At 36.1% G+C, this 16,233-nt stretch overlaps 1 protein-coding gene across 27 annotated transcripts in view; it reads left to right on the top strand.

The window, feature by feature from the left end:
- OSBPL8 (oxysterol binding protein like 8) overlaps positions 1-16,233 on the top strand; it is a 198,241-nt gene that overhangs the window by 161,024 nt on the left and 20,984 nt on the right. For 22 of the 27 annotated variants that reach the window (XM_051846458.3, XM_051846457.3, XM_089307459.1 and 19 more), the window contains 7 exons: positions 4,253-4,334; positions 5,319-5,417; positions 6,157-6,253; positions 10,358-10,456; positions 11,226-11,323; positions 13,389-13,478; positions 15,049-15,185. In XM_051846458.3, coding sequence (XP_051702418.1) covers positions 4,253-4,334; positions 5,319-5,417; positions 6,157-6,253; positions 10,358-10,456; positions 11,226-11,323; positions 13,389-13,478; positions 15,049-15,185 — 702 coding nt within the window. Of the gene's footprint in view, positions 1-757; positions 4,335-5,318; positions 5,418-6,156; positions 6,254-10,357; positions 10,457-11,225; positions 11,324-13,388; positions 13,479-15,048; positions 15,186-16,233 lie in introns of all 27 variants that reach the window. The other 5 variants (XR_016216184.1, XR_016216183.1, XR_016216182.1 and 2 more) reach the window with 1 other exon arrangement.

Raw genomic sequence — 16,233 nt, 5'->3', positions numbered from 1 at the left:
AGCAACTTTGGGTCCATCTTTCCAGATTTACCCACTGCCCCCATTCTGGCAGCCAGTGGTGTTTTAGGGCACTGTGTTTTCTGTGATACTAAGTTCTAGCCACATGTCCTGATATTTTTTTAAGATAGATTTATTTATTTATTTACTTGAGAGGTAGAGTTACAGACAGCGAGAGGGAAAGATAGAGAGAAAGGTCTTCCTTCCATTGATTTACTCCCCAGATGGCCACAATGGCCAGAGCTGCGCTGATCCGAATTTAGGAGCCAGGTGCTTCTTCCTGGTCTCCCATGTGGGTGCAGGGGCCTGAGCACTTGGGCCATCTTCTACTCCTTTTTCCAGGCCACAGCAGAGAGCTGGATTGGAAGAGGAGCAGCCAGGACTAGAACCGGCACCCCTATGAGATGCTGGCACCACAAGCAAAGGATTAACCTACTGTGCTACAGTGCCGGCCCTGCACATGTCCTGATTTTTAAGAATCTGCATCAGTGTCTGAAGTTTCTATTAATTTCAAAAAAAAATCATTAGCTAAATAAAAATATAATTAATAAACTGTAATGTAATATAAAATGTTATCTCAGAAATGTAAGAAAAGGAAAAGGAAAAAGAGTGGGAGGGAGTAAGGAAGAGAATATCATTATGTTGTTAGAATTGTATCTAGTGGCCAGCACTGTTGCATAGCAGATAAAGCTGCTGCCTGCAGTGCTGGCATCCCATATGGGTGCCGGTTCAAGTCCCAGCTGTTCCTTTTCCAATCTAGCTCTCTGCATGGCCTGCAAAAGCAGTGGAGGATGGCCCAGGTCCTTGGGCCCTACACTCATGTGGGAGACCCACAAGAATCTACTGGCTCCTGGCTTCAGATCAACTCAGCTCCAGCCATTGTGGCCAATTGGGAGTGAACCGATGGATGGAAGACCTCTCTCTCTCTCTCTCTCTCTCTCTCTCTCTCTCTCTCTCTCTCTTTCTCTCTGCCTCAGCCTCTCTGTAACTCTGCCTTTCAAATAAATAAATAAAATCTTAAAAAATTAAATCTATTAAAAACTAACAGAATTAAAAATAATAAAAAATACTATATGAGTATTTTAAAAAATAAAAATAAGTTGATCTCAAAATAAAAAAAACAAAAGATAATTGATAAATTGGAAAGTTTTTATAAATCATATCATAGAAAAAGTGTTAACCTCCCTAAAATAAAAAGAACTCATAGAAGTTGAATGAAAATTATCAAGAAACTATAGAGAGGCCGGCGCCGTGGCTCAATAGGCTAATCCTCCACCTTGCGGCGCCGGCACACCGGGTTCTAGTCCCGGTTGGGGTGCCGGATTCTGTCCCGGTTGCCCCTCTTCCAGGCCAGCTCTCTGCTATGGCCAGGGAGTGCAGTGGAGGATGGCCCAGGTGCTTGGGCCCTGCACCCCATGGGAGACCAGGAAAAGCTCCTGGCTCCTGCCATCGGATCAGCGCAGTGCGCCGGCTGCAGCGGCGGCCATTGGAGGGTGAACCAACGGCAAAGGAAGACCTTTCTCTCTCTGTCTCTCTCTCACTGTCCACTCTGCCTGTCAAAAAAAAAAAAAAAAAAAAAGAAACTATAGAGAAAAGAATGGAAGAAATGATCAGGCAGTTCAGAAACAAAGAAATAGAAATGGCTCTTAAACACATAAACTTTATATAAAATAAGAAAAAATGACTCATATATATAAATATATAAGATACCACTGTGTATTTTTTATTAAAAAAAAGAATCCAAAAGCTTTTATACCCAGTTCTGACTTATATCTTCCTTCGTTCTTTCTTACATCTGTCTGTCATTTCTGCTAGAGTACCTGTATAGTTCAAGTTTCCATGAATTAGAATAAGATCTTCTTGAGAGGTGTCCATTTTCCCAAACAGAGAGGTTACATTTTTCTGGCACCATGTTGCCCAGGCTCTGTGGGTCAATAGACATCTCATACACTGTACAATGATTTATCCTAGCACAGTATCTTTGAAGGAAACCTGACAGTATTTACCAGAATGTTAGACATATTTATCATTTGATTACTGATCTGACTTGTAGTAATAACCCCTACAGATGTAACTCCAGTTATACAGAATAACATATATAAAATACTGTTGGAACAGCATTTTAGTAACATATTAGATATAACTCAAGTTTCCAGCCACAGTTGGCTGGTTAAATCATATATGGTATACCCACACATACATGGGAGAACTCTATAAAGTGATACAGAGGAATATCCAGGATTATTTGTGTAAAAGAAGGCAAGATATGGAAGAATGAATAGTTTGCTATCTCTTTTTAGAAAAAAGCTGTATGCTCATATTTGCTTGTTTATGCTTAAAGAAAAAAATGCTTTAAAAAGGAGTTTTCTGTAAGCAGGAACAGTGTGGAAACATGGTACAATAGCAAAACACATATACTTTTTTATATCACTTTGTCTTTTAAACCGTTTTATGTAGAATGCAAAATAAAATTGAGGGGCTGGTGCTATGGCATGGCGGGAACAGGTAAAGCCGCTGCCTGCATTGCCGGCATCCTATATGGGCGCCAGTTCAAGTCCTGGCTGCTGCACTTCTGACCCATTGGAAAACAGTAGAAGTTGGCCCAAGTCCTTAGGCTCCTGCACCTGCTTGGGAGACCCAGAGGAGCTCCTGGCTCCCGGCTTCAGATTGGCGCTGCTCCAGCCATTGCGGCCAACTGGGATGTGAACCAGCAGATAGAAGACCTTTCTCTCTCTCTCTCTCTCTCTCTCTCTCTCTCTCTCTGCCTCTCCTTCTCTCTGTGTGTAACTCTGACTTTCAAATAAATAAATAAATATTTTTAAAAAATAGGTGGAATGAGAACTCTGTAATGAAAGTAAACAATTCAACCCTCCCCCCCCCAAAAAAAAGATAATAAAATTGAATAGTAAGAGGATTTAAAATAAAATGGGAACGGGGAAATAGGCTGTTACTAATGCATGCATTTGTCTGTATACCTTTTCCACCCTACACCTTATCTTCAAAAATCACATTAGGGCAGGCATTTGGCCTAGCAGTTAAGATGCCCACTTGCTCTCTCACGGTGGGTCCATGGCCCAGATCCACTTTCTTTTCTAGCTTGCTGCTACTGTGTATTCTGGAAGGCAGCAAGCTGGTTGAGTCTCAGCCACCCAAATGGGAAGCCTGGATTGAGTTCTTGGCTCCCAATGTTGACCTGGCGCAGTTTCCACCATTGTGGGCATTTGGGAGCATACCAGCAAATGGGAACTCTCTTTTTTTCTTTCTCTCTCTGCCCATAAAAAAAAGAAAAAGAAAAAAAAATCACCACATTGGACTGCCAGACATGCCTATGAAATACAAATAACTGGCTACATTAAAAAGAGAAAAACAGTTTCCCAATAGAATTCACTTCCAATATACACAATCAATGTTTTGCAAAATTTTCAGCAACAACAGAATGGGAGAGAGGCATCCAAGTCATGCCTACTACAATTTCTTCTTTAAAAATGAAAATTGTTCTTTGATTATCCGTTATATTTTAGAGTTTGTTCACTTTGGAAAGTCAGTAGCATATAAGGGGACACTGAAGAATAAAAATGGGTTAAAACCTTTTCAATTGGTTTAAATTATTTTAACTCTATTCCAGAATAGTTCGTAGTGTGAGATGTGTGGTTTTATAGTAGGGGCTAGAAATTCATACAGTCTTATAATTAGGGAGATAATTTGTGTAGGAGAGTCCAACATGACCTGTTGTCCTCCCCTTCAGGTACTCTACAGCATGCACCAGTTATTACTGATTGCCTCTAACATCAACAGCTGAGATGGACCCAGCCCAGGCAGTGGTGGCTGTTCACTAATATATGGGGCTGAAGAACTCTAACAAAATTGTTGATGAGGCAGTTTGACCACTGCCCATCAGTACAGATGTGAGGCATCACCTAGTACATGAATCTCTAAACCTGTATTTATATTTTTAAATTAAGTTTCTTACGGAAGACTGAGCAACATCGTGGATTATACAGAACTCCAGCTGATTTAGAGATTTGATCCACTTGATAGAGAGTTTTCAAAAACTATGTCAGCCAAAACAGGGAGGAAAAAAACAGATTAAGAAAAATGACTCTTAGAAATCAATTTACATGGTTATTTTGCCATCTATTTTAAGTAGGAATTACATTTTCCAAGTATAACTCACACTCACTTATTAGTTCATAAATATGAAGGAGAATTTTGATATATCATATAAAATATTTAGGTTTACCATTTTGTTTTTTAGGGCTGCTCTTGAAGAAAATCCTTATTTCCGTTTGAAGAAAGTAGTGAAATGGTATTTGTCAGGATTCTATAAAAAGCCAAAGGTACTGTTCATATTTTTGTGAGTTCTTTATTTTATGCAATCCTTATTTTTTATGTAATCTTTTGATTGTTAATAACAATTTCATTCCTGGCCTCTTTTAACTTAGAGAAATACTTGATCTTTAAAAATCATATTATGGGGTCAGCACTGTGGCATAGCAGGTAAAGCTGCCACCTGCAGTGCTGGCATCTCATATGGGCACCAGTTCAATTCACGGCTGTTCCACTTCCAATCCAGCTCCCTGCTAATGTGCCTGGAAAAGCAATGGAAGGTGGCCCAAGTCCTTGGGCCCCTGCACCCAACGTGGGAGACCCAGAAGATGTTCCAGGCTCCTGGCTTCAGATCGGCCTATCTCTGGCCATTGCAGCCGTTTGGGAATTGAACCAACGGATGGAAGATCTCTCTTCTCTCTGCCTCTGCCTCTCTGTAACTCTGCCTTTCAAATAATAAGTAAATGTTAAAAAAAAAAAAGAATCATATTGTGAATGAAATCTTTGAATTTTACTTCATGTAAATTCCATTCACTGTGATTTTTTTTTTAAACTTTATGTATTTGAGAGAGAGAGAAAGAGAGGAGAAGCTCTCATCTGCTGGCTTATTCCCCATATGCGCACAGTGCCTATGGCTGAAACTGGAAGTCAGGTTTCCTGTGTGGAAGATAGGAACTCAATTACTTGAACCATCACTGCTGTCTCCTGAGGTTACATTAACAGGAAGCTGGAGCAGGAGTTGGAAGCAGAGCTAGGAATTGGACCCAGGTTACTGCTATATGAGATGCAGGTGTCTTAATCACTAAGCTAAATGCCTGTTCCTACTGTGAAAATGTGTAAGAATGGCTCCCAGATGACACAGTTGAACGGTTTTTTTCATCAATTATCAAAATGTCTATTTCACTCCAATACATTACAATTAAACTGTTTTAACTGATATAAACTATTTGGAATTTTCTTTATTTCTAATTTGAAACTTGTATGTTTTTTACTAGGGATTGAAAAAACCTTATAATCCTATTCTTGGGGAAACCTTCCGTTGTTTGTGGATTCATCCCAGAACAAACAGCAAAACTTTTTATATTGCTGAACAGGTATTAGAAATGCATGTTACAGAAACAAAACTTATCTGGAAGTTACTGGGATAGTTCTGTATTCTTAAGTATATATTCTTAAGTTTACGATTACAGCCATAGAATTCTTGAACCAAAAATAAATCTTTATTCTTCCCTCCTTTCTTCCTCTAACCCCCCACCCTCTTTTTGGGTGGGAGGCAAGCTCATATTTCCAAAACATTGTTTTTGATCGTTCTTCGCTGGCTCTCCAGTTCCAAAATCTAGTTTAGACCTATTTGTCCAGCATTCGAGATCCTCTGTATCTTTACAAATACATCTTTCTAACCTTTTAAACTTTCATTAACTTAGGCTTATGTACATTTGTATTTATGATTTCAGTCTTCTCTGTATATGCACAAACTTGAAGAATATGACATTGTCTTTCAATAATAGTGCCTTCTTAGGATAATTTGTACCTTGAGTATGAGGAAGATTAGAAACCCCATGTCCTTTTTGAACTTTCCTCTCATACTACCACTTCCTGACATACTACCACTTCTATACAAACAACCTTGATATGGTATAAGAGGGGCCTGTTTAATGGTATGAATACAGGGATGTGGGTTTCCTTGGGAGACAGAAAGATGATCATTGCAACCATCAATATTTTAATTTTACTACTTATAGATATTCCTTTTTGATATAATAATTGAACTTTTGATAAGCACAACAGTATGTTTATCTTCTTATATATTATGTTTTTTCCTATGTTCAATAGGTGTCTCATCATCCACCGATATCCGCCTTTTATGTTAGTAACCGAAAAGATGGATTTTGCCTTAGTGGTAGTATCCTGGCTAAGTCCAAGTTCTATGGTGAGTTTCCCCATGTCTCAAGCAGCTTCCTTTCCAGGGACATGCTGTTTTCTGGTGAGCTGTCGTTCAGACTGTGCTGTGGACTGGTGTCATCAAGGAACTTACATGTTATTTTAAGTATCGCCTTTGCTTAAATGGCCTTTTTTGGCCCTTTGTAAATAGAGGCATGGCTCATTTTCATATAAGTATGGAACAAATATGTGTAAATTCATCACAAACATTACTTATGAAAAAGTAGAATGATTGTCCACTATAGCCCTTTGTATATAATGTATTTATTTTGCCTTTAGCCCTACTAAGCCTTTTTGTGTCATATCAGTAATCTGAGGGATCAGTCTTTCTAATTTAGTCTTCTAATGTAGACTGAAAGAATACTCAGCCCTGAGTCAATCAGTTATGATATTTAGAATTTAACCAAATAACATACCAATAAAACTTTCTGCAAGTACAGGGGGAAATAGAGAAATGAGAATGCTGTAGGAAAATTTAATACAAAAACTGACAATTCAAACAGATCATGGCCAAAGCTATAGACCAGTAGAAATATATAGCCAGTAGAAAATGTAAATGCTTCCATTTGACTTTCTAAAATGTTTAAGTGGAGAAAAATCAAATCATTAAATTTCAACTGCAGAATTTTAAATGTGAGAGAAAAAATATTGTGGTAAAATAGGAGTACTAAAATAAATAAACAGAAATCCAAGTAAACAGAAATCTGGTGACCTGAGAGGTTGGAGAACCATAGACAGGTCTTAAAAATCTAAAAGTACTTCTTGATCAGGAACATAGTGTGTGCCTCTATTTTTCTTCAAAATGTCTTCCATTTTGCTTGATGTTTATTCTGGTTTGTTTAGTTTGTTTCTTGTTTTATTTGCCTTGTTTTCTTCTGAAGGTTACATATATTTCATGTTTGAGTCATTCTTTTCTCACTACACCTCCCTCAATCTACCCTCACCCATCCAATTATAATGTAAATGATTTTTATGAACTGTGTCTTTCCCTTGTAGAAATCTTTATTTGGTACCATGTGTACTTTCTGGGATTGCTTCAGCAGTTGGCTACCTTTTCTCTGTGTTATAGTTTACATACATCAGAACTATCTGTTCGTATATAATTAGAAAGATTATACTAAATCCAGCCTTTACAATGGTCCTTGCCCAGGCAGCTGTGAGAGGTGGTTGTAACTTCCTCATTTCTTCTTTGATTATTGGGTTGTTCCAATAGAAACCTCTTGTTTGGTGTGCTTTGATAGCTTATAGTGTTCTAGAGAACTTTCCAAATGAAGCTAAATGTAAAGATAGCCAGGTAGAACACATATCAGTTAAGAAGTAGTATCGTCCTTAAACAAATAACAATTGATCTCGCTCACTTGGAATCTATAAAAGTCAATCTCATAGGACTAGAGAGTAGATGGTGATTACTAGGGACTGGAATGGTTGACAGGGGCAGCATTTGGAGGCATATTTCTCAAGGGACACAAACTTACATTTAGACAGGAGGAAAGAGTTCAATAGACTTATAGTAAAATATGACCTTTGTTAATGATGATATTGTATTTTTGACAAATGCTAAAGGAATGGACATTAAGTGCGCTTACCACAAAATAACTATATGAAATAATACAGATGTTAACTAGCTAGATTTTTTTTTATAACAGTATTTTTTTTTGTTTTTTTTTGTTTGTTTGTTTGTTTGTTTTTGACAGGCAGAGTGGACAGTGAGAGAGAGAGAAAGAGAAAGGTCTTCCTTTTGCCGTTGGTTCACCCTCCAATGGCTGCCACGGCTGGCACGCTGTGGCCAGCGCTGCAGCCGGCGCACCGCGCTGATCCAATGGCAGGAACCAGGTGCTTCTCCTGGTCTCCCATGGGGTGCAGGACCCAAGTACTTGGGCCATCCTCCACTGTACTCCCTGGCCACAGCAGAGAGCTGGTCTGGAAGAGGGGACACCGGGACAGAATCCGGTGCCCCAACTGGGACTAGAACCCGGTGTGCCGGCGCCACAAGGCAGAGGATTAGCCTAGTGAGCCACGGCGCCAGCCAACTAGCTGTATTTAACTGTTCTACAGTGTGTGTGTTGTACATGATAGATGCATACAAGTTTATCAGTCAAGTAAATAAATTTGTAAGAGATTTAAAACTTTCTTGATATTTTATGGTAAACTATCAATTTTTCCTTTTACAATTTTGGCTTTTGGTACTTTGGCTAAAAACAACCTGTCTTACTTTAGGTTTATGAAATAATTCACATATGTGTCCTCCTACTTTTTATGTTTCCATTGTTCTATGGCACTTCTGTGTATAGTATATATAGAATTAAGTAAGATTATAACTTTCTTTTCCCAAAGCCAGCTAATTTTCTGACTGCACGGTTTATTTATCACTGATTTTTAATGGCATTATTTCCTAGTTTAGGACTATAATTTGAGATTTATTGACCTGTTTTTTTCTGTCCCTTTGCATCATTTACTTTTATACTATCTGATATTCTGCAGAGCGGATAAAATAAAGGCACTTAATCACTTCTTCGTAGATTGAAACATACATTATTATTTGAGAGAATTGCTCATATTTCTCAAATGACATCCATGAGTAATTTCAGAGTCAATTAAGTTAAGGTTTTTAATACTAAACGCCATTTGATTTTCCAAGTCAGAATTATTGGTCTTAACTACTTGCATTTTTATAGATTTCTCAGATGATTCTAATGCACACTAAAATTTGAAATTGCTAATTAGTGTTAACTAAAAAGCAGAATGCAAATAATATATGCAATTGAGTCATTACCACTTTAAAACATTTGTATATGAGGATAATTCAAAAAGTTCATGGAAAATGTTTATTATAAAAGAAACTGTGTATGATTTAAAAATTTTTTGCACCAAAATAAATTGATCTTTTAATTCTGTTTTTCCATTTACTTCTTGAAATTCCCTCATGTGCATGAACAGGGAAAAAAGATGCAAAGCACTCTGTTAATATTTGATAATTAAACCTGAATGAAGGAATTATGAATAATTGTCTAAATTTTTCAAGTTTTTAAAGAAGTATTTCCTTTGAAACACAGGAAAGTCCAGTTATTTTAAGATATAATTGTAAACACTGTATATTGAAAGAAAAGTCATTATAAAACATGTATAAAATTGGATGCAGAAATCTGTATCTCTCTACTTTTAAAATAAATTGAAAAGAAACGGTGACTTGATCAGCATAGCCCTGACTGTTAATGAACAACTTAATACATTATCCCTCTTAGTAGTTTTTTTTGTCTGTTCTACTTAATATGACTGGTTTAATTCTGTAATTAATACACAGTTATTCTTAAGTGTTGAAATTTAACTGAAATGTGATCCCTGTTAAACATAAGAGTGGGAATAAGAGAGGGAAGAGATGTACAATTTGGGACATGCTCAAGCTGACTTGCCCCAAATGGTAGAGTTAGAAACATACCAGGGGACTCCAATTTAATCCCATCAAGGTGGCATGTACCAGTGCCATCTCACTAGTCCAAGTGATCAATTTCAGTTCACAATTGATCATAATGAAAGGACTAAGAGTCAAAGGGAGCACATAAACAAGTCTAGTACCTACTAATACTAACCGATAGAATAAATAAAGGGGAGAGTGATCCAACATGGGAAACGAGATACTCAGCAGATTCTGTATGTAAATTATACTTCAATAAAACCGAAGGTATAAGGAGAGAAAACCACATGATGGAGCAAGGACAAAAAAAGTTGTCTAGGATCATTATATCACTTAGAAGTATGTAAAGCTTAAATAATGAGACTTATAGATAAAGTTTTTGTTTAGAAAATTAAATTATACATTAAAGTAGTATTTTAGTGAATATTCTGCAAATTTAAGATTTCTCTTAGGATCCTCACTTAAAAAACAATATGCACATAACTCAAAAAGTAAGAATGGGAATATTAAACAAATATGTTTAGAAATAAAGTCCTGAATATACATGTTTGGGCATATTGAGATTGAAACATTTTTCTGACAGTCCACTATAGATGTCTCGTAGATGTCTTAAATATAGTTTACGTGTTTTGAATTGGTTGAATTGGTGTTGTGAAATTTAATAAATAATATTCATTGCAGGAAACTCATTATCTGCAATATTAGAAGGAGAAGCACGATTAACTTTCTTGAACAGAGGCGAAGATTATGTAATGACAATGCCATATGCTCATTGTAAAGGTAAACCTTTTCATACGTGAGTTAGATATTAGTTGAATATTTTTAAGTAAGTATATGTGGCTATAATTTGTTATGTTTTGAGATTGATGGTATCAGACATGTTTTGTTTGAATATGTGCTTGATTTGTAGGTCCTTAAGATTTTGTCATTATCAGATGAATAAATATGTGTTCAGTGAATTTACCCATAAGGAACTTTTTTGTGTACTACAGGCATATGTACTACAGGCAAAAGAGAATAATATATAATCATGGAATTTCTTTACATTTGCTTTATCTGCAAGTTTTGGAATTTGATGAAATTGCCCATTATTCCAGAATACTTAAAAGTGATTTTCATCTTCTTGTAGTGCCACCTTTGACATTTAATTTTTTATTCTTCAATGTACCAAATTCTTGTAGAATTTTTTATCAGCCCCATTTGTCAATTTCTTAAAAATTAATATATTATGTTTTTCCTCCATTGTTTAGAATGCAAAAAAGGCTAATAAGTAATAGTTATCATTTACAACAGGCTAAGCATCCAACTTACTATTCTATGCATTTTGTAAACTCATTTAATCACATAACCCTCTAAGGTGGGAATATTATTTTTCCTGTTTTATACATGGAGAAAACTATGTATAAAGAGGTAATTTCCCTGGCATCACACAGCTAAGATGTGGCAAAGTCAAGATCTGAACCCAAGCAGTCCACCTCTACAGTCTGAACATATTACTGCTTTGCATCAGTTTCAATTCTGAATGTCTTGTCAATTTTTCTTTCTTTAGGAATTCTTTATGGTACAATGACACTGGAGCTTGGTGGGACAGTCAATATTACATGTCAAAAAACTGGATACAGTGCAATACTTGAATTTAAACTAAAGGTTAGTAGAGGATAATAGGAGATTACCACCTAATGAAAGGGGAGTTGTGCCATAAATATTGACCAAAGAGTATAATTTCGTTCCTAATGTAAGAATGCAATTCATGTCAAGTCAAGGACCTGAGTGGGAGAGGGCAAGCAAAGTGACTATCTTGGAATTACCTAAGATGGTAGCCTTGAGAGATCCAAACTATCACAAGGTCATCATTTTTTGTTTTTAATTTCAGTTAACAAAGTTATTGGTATTATATAGGAGGTATTATTTAAGAAGTGATTATAGAAATTACTCAGTAAATTAAAGCAGTGCTTTATAGAATACAGGAGGTATGTGTCAACTTGACTCCAGCTGTGTACATAACACATAGTTTTATTAGGTACCATCTCTGCAAAACAAATTAATTTAAAACTCACAGGCTTAAAAATAACCATGTTCTGATTCTTATGGGTTCTGTGGGTCAGGAATTTGGACAGAACTCACTGGAATCTCATGTATCTACAATATAAGGTACTGAGCCTCAAGAAGACTTGCAGGCCATGGACGATTCTACTGATGGGGGCTGATTTTTGATGATTTAGCACAGCTTGGCAGCTTCAAGGTAGTCAGAATTCTTACTTGGTACCTTAAGGTTTCCAAGTGTAAGCATCTCAGGGAACAATGTAGAAGCTGCTTTTGCCTTCTAGGATGTAGCCTCAGAAGCCAAATTACACCACTTCCACTATCCTCTGTTATTTGAAGAGTTGCAAGCCCACCCAAATTCAAATGGAAGGGATGTAACTCCACTTCTCAGTGGGAAGGTGGTATGGTCTCATTGAGGGAAGAGCATATGAACTGGAGGGAAGAACAGAAAATATTGAGTCCATCTTTGGAGAATTCTGTCTGCCTCAGAGTGAAACTGAAATTTGAGACCTTTGCAATGTCAGTTGTTGTTTTAAGACAGTACATTATGTTCAGATAAACATATTTCTATGAATCAATAATATTTACTTCTATATTGAAATATGTTATTTCTATATTGATATATTTCTATATTACATATCTGATTAGCAACTTCAAAAAAGAAAAAAGAGTATCAAATATTATTTGGTGTAATGTCTATTGTTTGATTTTTTTTCACCTTAGAAAATTTTTGCTTATATGGTGATAGTGATACTTAAAAATCATGGTGACAGAATCTTGAATAATTTATAGCATCTTTAAGTATTACTATACTGGGGCATCAAAATTATCTCTAGGGACAAATATCAATAAATATATTAGGCCAGCACTATGGCTTACTTGGCTACTCCTCCACCTGTGGTGCTGGCACCCCGGGTTCTAGTCCCAGTTGCTCCTCTTCCAGTCCAGCTCTCTGCTGTGGCCCGGGAGTACAGTGGAGGATGGCCCAAGTGCTTGGGTCCCTGCACCCGCATGGGAGACTGGGAGGAAGTATCCAGCCCCTGGCTTCAGATCGGCGCAGCGTGCCGGCCGTAGCAGCCATTAGGAAAGTGAACCAACCGAAGGAAGACCTTTCTCTCTGTCTCTTTCTCACTGTCTATAACACTCTCTCTCTCTCTCTCTCTCTCTCTCACTGTCTAACTCTGCCTGGCAAAATAAATAAATAAATAAATAAATGTATTAAAGCAAAATCTTAAAATATATTCCTTTTTATTTTCTTTTTTGGAGGGCATTTTAGTTATATATTTTGCTTTGTTTTGTTTTAAGGATGAATTATTTCTTTTATACATTGTTATATCCCTTACATTTACTGAGTTGTTATAGCTTAGTATATTGTTACATTGATAGGGTACAGTGTTGAGAGTTAAGAGAGAACATAGAACTTGGGGCAGCTCAATACACTGAGTCAGTTATATGAGTATGGTCTTTTGTAATATTTATTTGGGTATTATATTGTTTTTTTTTCCACAGCAGCAATTTATGTTTCTTTTCACTAAACATTTCTAACTATAATTTGAGTCAGTAGTTTATCATTTAGGCCTTCAATAGCTTTAACTATAAAATTCTTTTTGTTGTTTTTCTACATTTTATGTAAATGTAAGTTAAAATGTTTAACATTTTCTTTTTAAAGCCATTTCTAGGGAGTAGTGATTGTGTTAATCAAATATCAGGGAAACTTAAATTGGGAAAAGAAGTTCTAGCTACTCTGGAAGGCCATTGGGTAAGTATTTTTATATAAAATATTGGCTTTGCAAAAAGGACTTTATGGGAAAAAAATTAACAGTCATTTTAAAAATTAAATACTTATTCCATTGCTAAAAGCAGTTACTGTTCAATGTAAGCTTCAGCTTAATAGCAAATGTTTAAGTGTTGATGTGTTATCAATTATATTTATTTGTTTTTATAATACTTTATTTTTCCAAAACTTTTAAATCGATAGAAATAGCTAACACTTACATATCACTCATTATATACTTCATTGTTTAAGAAGTTACTCATATTAACTCATTTAATATTTTATAGAAACCTGTGAAGCAGGTTCATAGGTACCCATTTTATTATTGTGTTATTGGCCCTATTTTACAGAGGAGGAAACTGAGGCACAAAGAGCATAAATAATTTGTTCCAAATAAGTGACACAGAAAGGATTCCAGCTCAGAAACTCTGGCTGCAAGGCTATGATTTTATGCATAGAATGATACTGCTTCTCACCTAGAACAAAGAGGCACAGATAGGTCCAGTTAGAGCTCACATTTCTTTTAGAAGAATATGGAAAAGATAAGGTGGTAGATAAGAGCCATGGCTTTTATTTATTTCTCTGCCAACCTAAATTCATATGCATGTAATTTTATTAAGAGGAACTTCAGTGAATGAAAAGGATCATGGATAATGGTACTTCCTAGTTGTACTCTTACTATGAACACCAAGTATAACCTGTGTTCTGCACTGGTCAGAAAGTTATGAGAAATATAATAAGAAAATGAAACTGGATTTGGGGACACAGCTAAGTGGCCACATGGCTGCAAAACTTTTTAATTGACTTCTTAATGTCTTCTGAAGAAAAGGAAAGGAAGTCTTTTTTTGAAAAAATTGAAATTCTAAGATTGTGTTCAAATTTTTAATGCTACGAAGGCTCTTTCAGGTTTTTCTCTATGCATTTGAAACTATGGACAGTGAACAGTATCTCACTGAGGTTGCATTGCGCCATACTTTGATAGTTTGCAAATGATTGTCTAGGTTTAGCCTATAACGTTTGAAATCTATTTATTACATAAAACATGTGAAATCTCAATTTCCTGAGTATTCAACCTGTTTTTTAATGGCTAGTATTATGTATTTTATCTTAACTTTTCAAAAAAATGACAAATTTGAAAAGTGTTTTAATGGGGGTAAGGAGTTTGAGAGTGCACTTAACGTAGTGATTAAGACACCAGATGGGATGCCTGCATCCCATATACGAATGCCTGCGTTCAAGTCCCAGCTGTAATCACAGTCCTACTTCCTACTAACGTGTACCTGGAAGGCAGCAGGTGATAATGGAAATAGTTGCCATCCATGTCAGAGATATGGATTGAGTTTGTAGCTCCTAGCTCTAGGCTAGCCCCAGACATTGTAGGCACTTGGGGACTGAACCATCTCTTTCTCTCTCAAGTAAATAATAAAATAATTAATTAATAAATAAATTTTAAGGAGGAATAGGAAGAGTATTGTTAATCTTGTGCTTTACTATGTTATCCCATTCTAAATAAAGATAATTCTATAGATTACTTTTTAAATTTCTTCAAATATAGGATAGTGAAGTTTTTATAAATGACAAAAAGACTGATAATTCAGAGGTTTTCTGGAATCCAACACCTGACATTAAGCAGTGGAGATTAATAAGGCACACTGTGAAATTTGAAGAACAGGGAGATTTTGAATCAGAGAAGTAAGTATATCATTTGTTGGCCTAACTTCCTGAAGATCAAAGAATATTTTTATGTCTCTTAATAATATGTTCAGTTTTCTCTGTCTATAGTATTTTCATCCAGTAAAATAGTTTGTAATTTGTAAGATGTCGGTATTCTGTTTTGATGAATGTCTAATAAATATAATGCAAATCACTTTGTTTTCTATAGCTCAAAACTAAAACTAGTTTTGCCTTTCCTTACTTGCTCTAGCACCTTAAAAAAAACTTTTTATTTACATCAAATGATAGAACTAGTTAATGATTCTCAGTATCTACCTGTTTTTTTCTAATCTAGCATAGGCATGTAGAACTCTAGGTGAAAGGAATATAGATTCTACTTTTGTTCTGTTCTCTGAAACACTAGAATAATGCACTGGCTGTGCATGTTCTGGTCTCCAAAGACTTAACATTCATTGAGTAATAGTTAAGGTCAGAGTTTCTGTTCTTTAGTCGAGAAGTTCTTGCTAGATCTACACTTACACTTTTAAATCAAAACTAATGTATACAGTATTGCCGTATTATATTTTTATATCTCTTTGTGTTAGGAGAAGGGAGTATTAAAGATACTTTGCTAGGCACTTTATATACATTAGACAGCTTACTTCTCAGGTCATGGTCCCACATGTCTATCATTCTGTCACTGGGATTCAAGTCCATGTGTACATTTCCTTCTACACTCAAAATTGAGGCTGTCAGAAATGGAAAAATATGTATATATGAGTTCTACAAATTGTTTCAGCTATAACTAAATGATGTCCTTCATCCAGAGCTAAGTTTTGCCAAGGTATATAATTTTCGAGATGTGGATATAATTCAATATACTTTTTTTTTTTTTTTGACAGGCAGAGTGGACAGTGAGAGAGAGAGACAGAGAAAGGTCTTCCTTTTTCCATTGGTTCACCCTCCAATGGCCGCCGTGGCTGGTGTGCTGCGGCCGGCGCACCGCGCTGATCTAATGGCAGGAGCCAGTTACTTATCCTGGTCTCCCATGGGGTGCAGGGCCCAAGGACTTGGGCCATCCTCCACT

This window comes from Oryctolagus cuniculus, chromosome 11 (genome assembly GCF_051225735.1).
Source record: "Oryctolagus cuniculus isolate XC-2025 breed Fujian yellow rabbit chromosome 11, ASM5122573v1, whole genome shotgun sequence".
Taxonomy (NCBI): Eukaryota; Metazoa; Chordata; class Mammalia; order Lagomorpha; family Leporidae; genus Oryctolagus; species Oryctolagus cuniculus.
The sequence above is the reverse complement of the archived record's forward strand: the minus strand, read 5'-3'. Positions and strand labels throughout refer to the sequence as shown.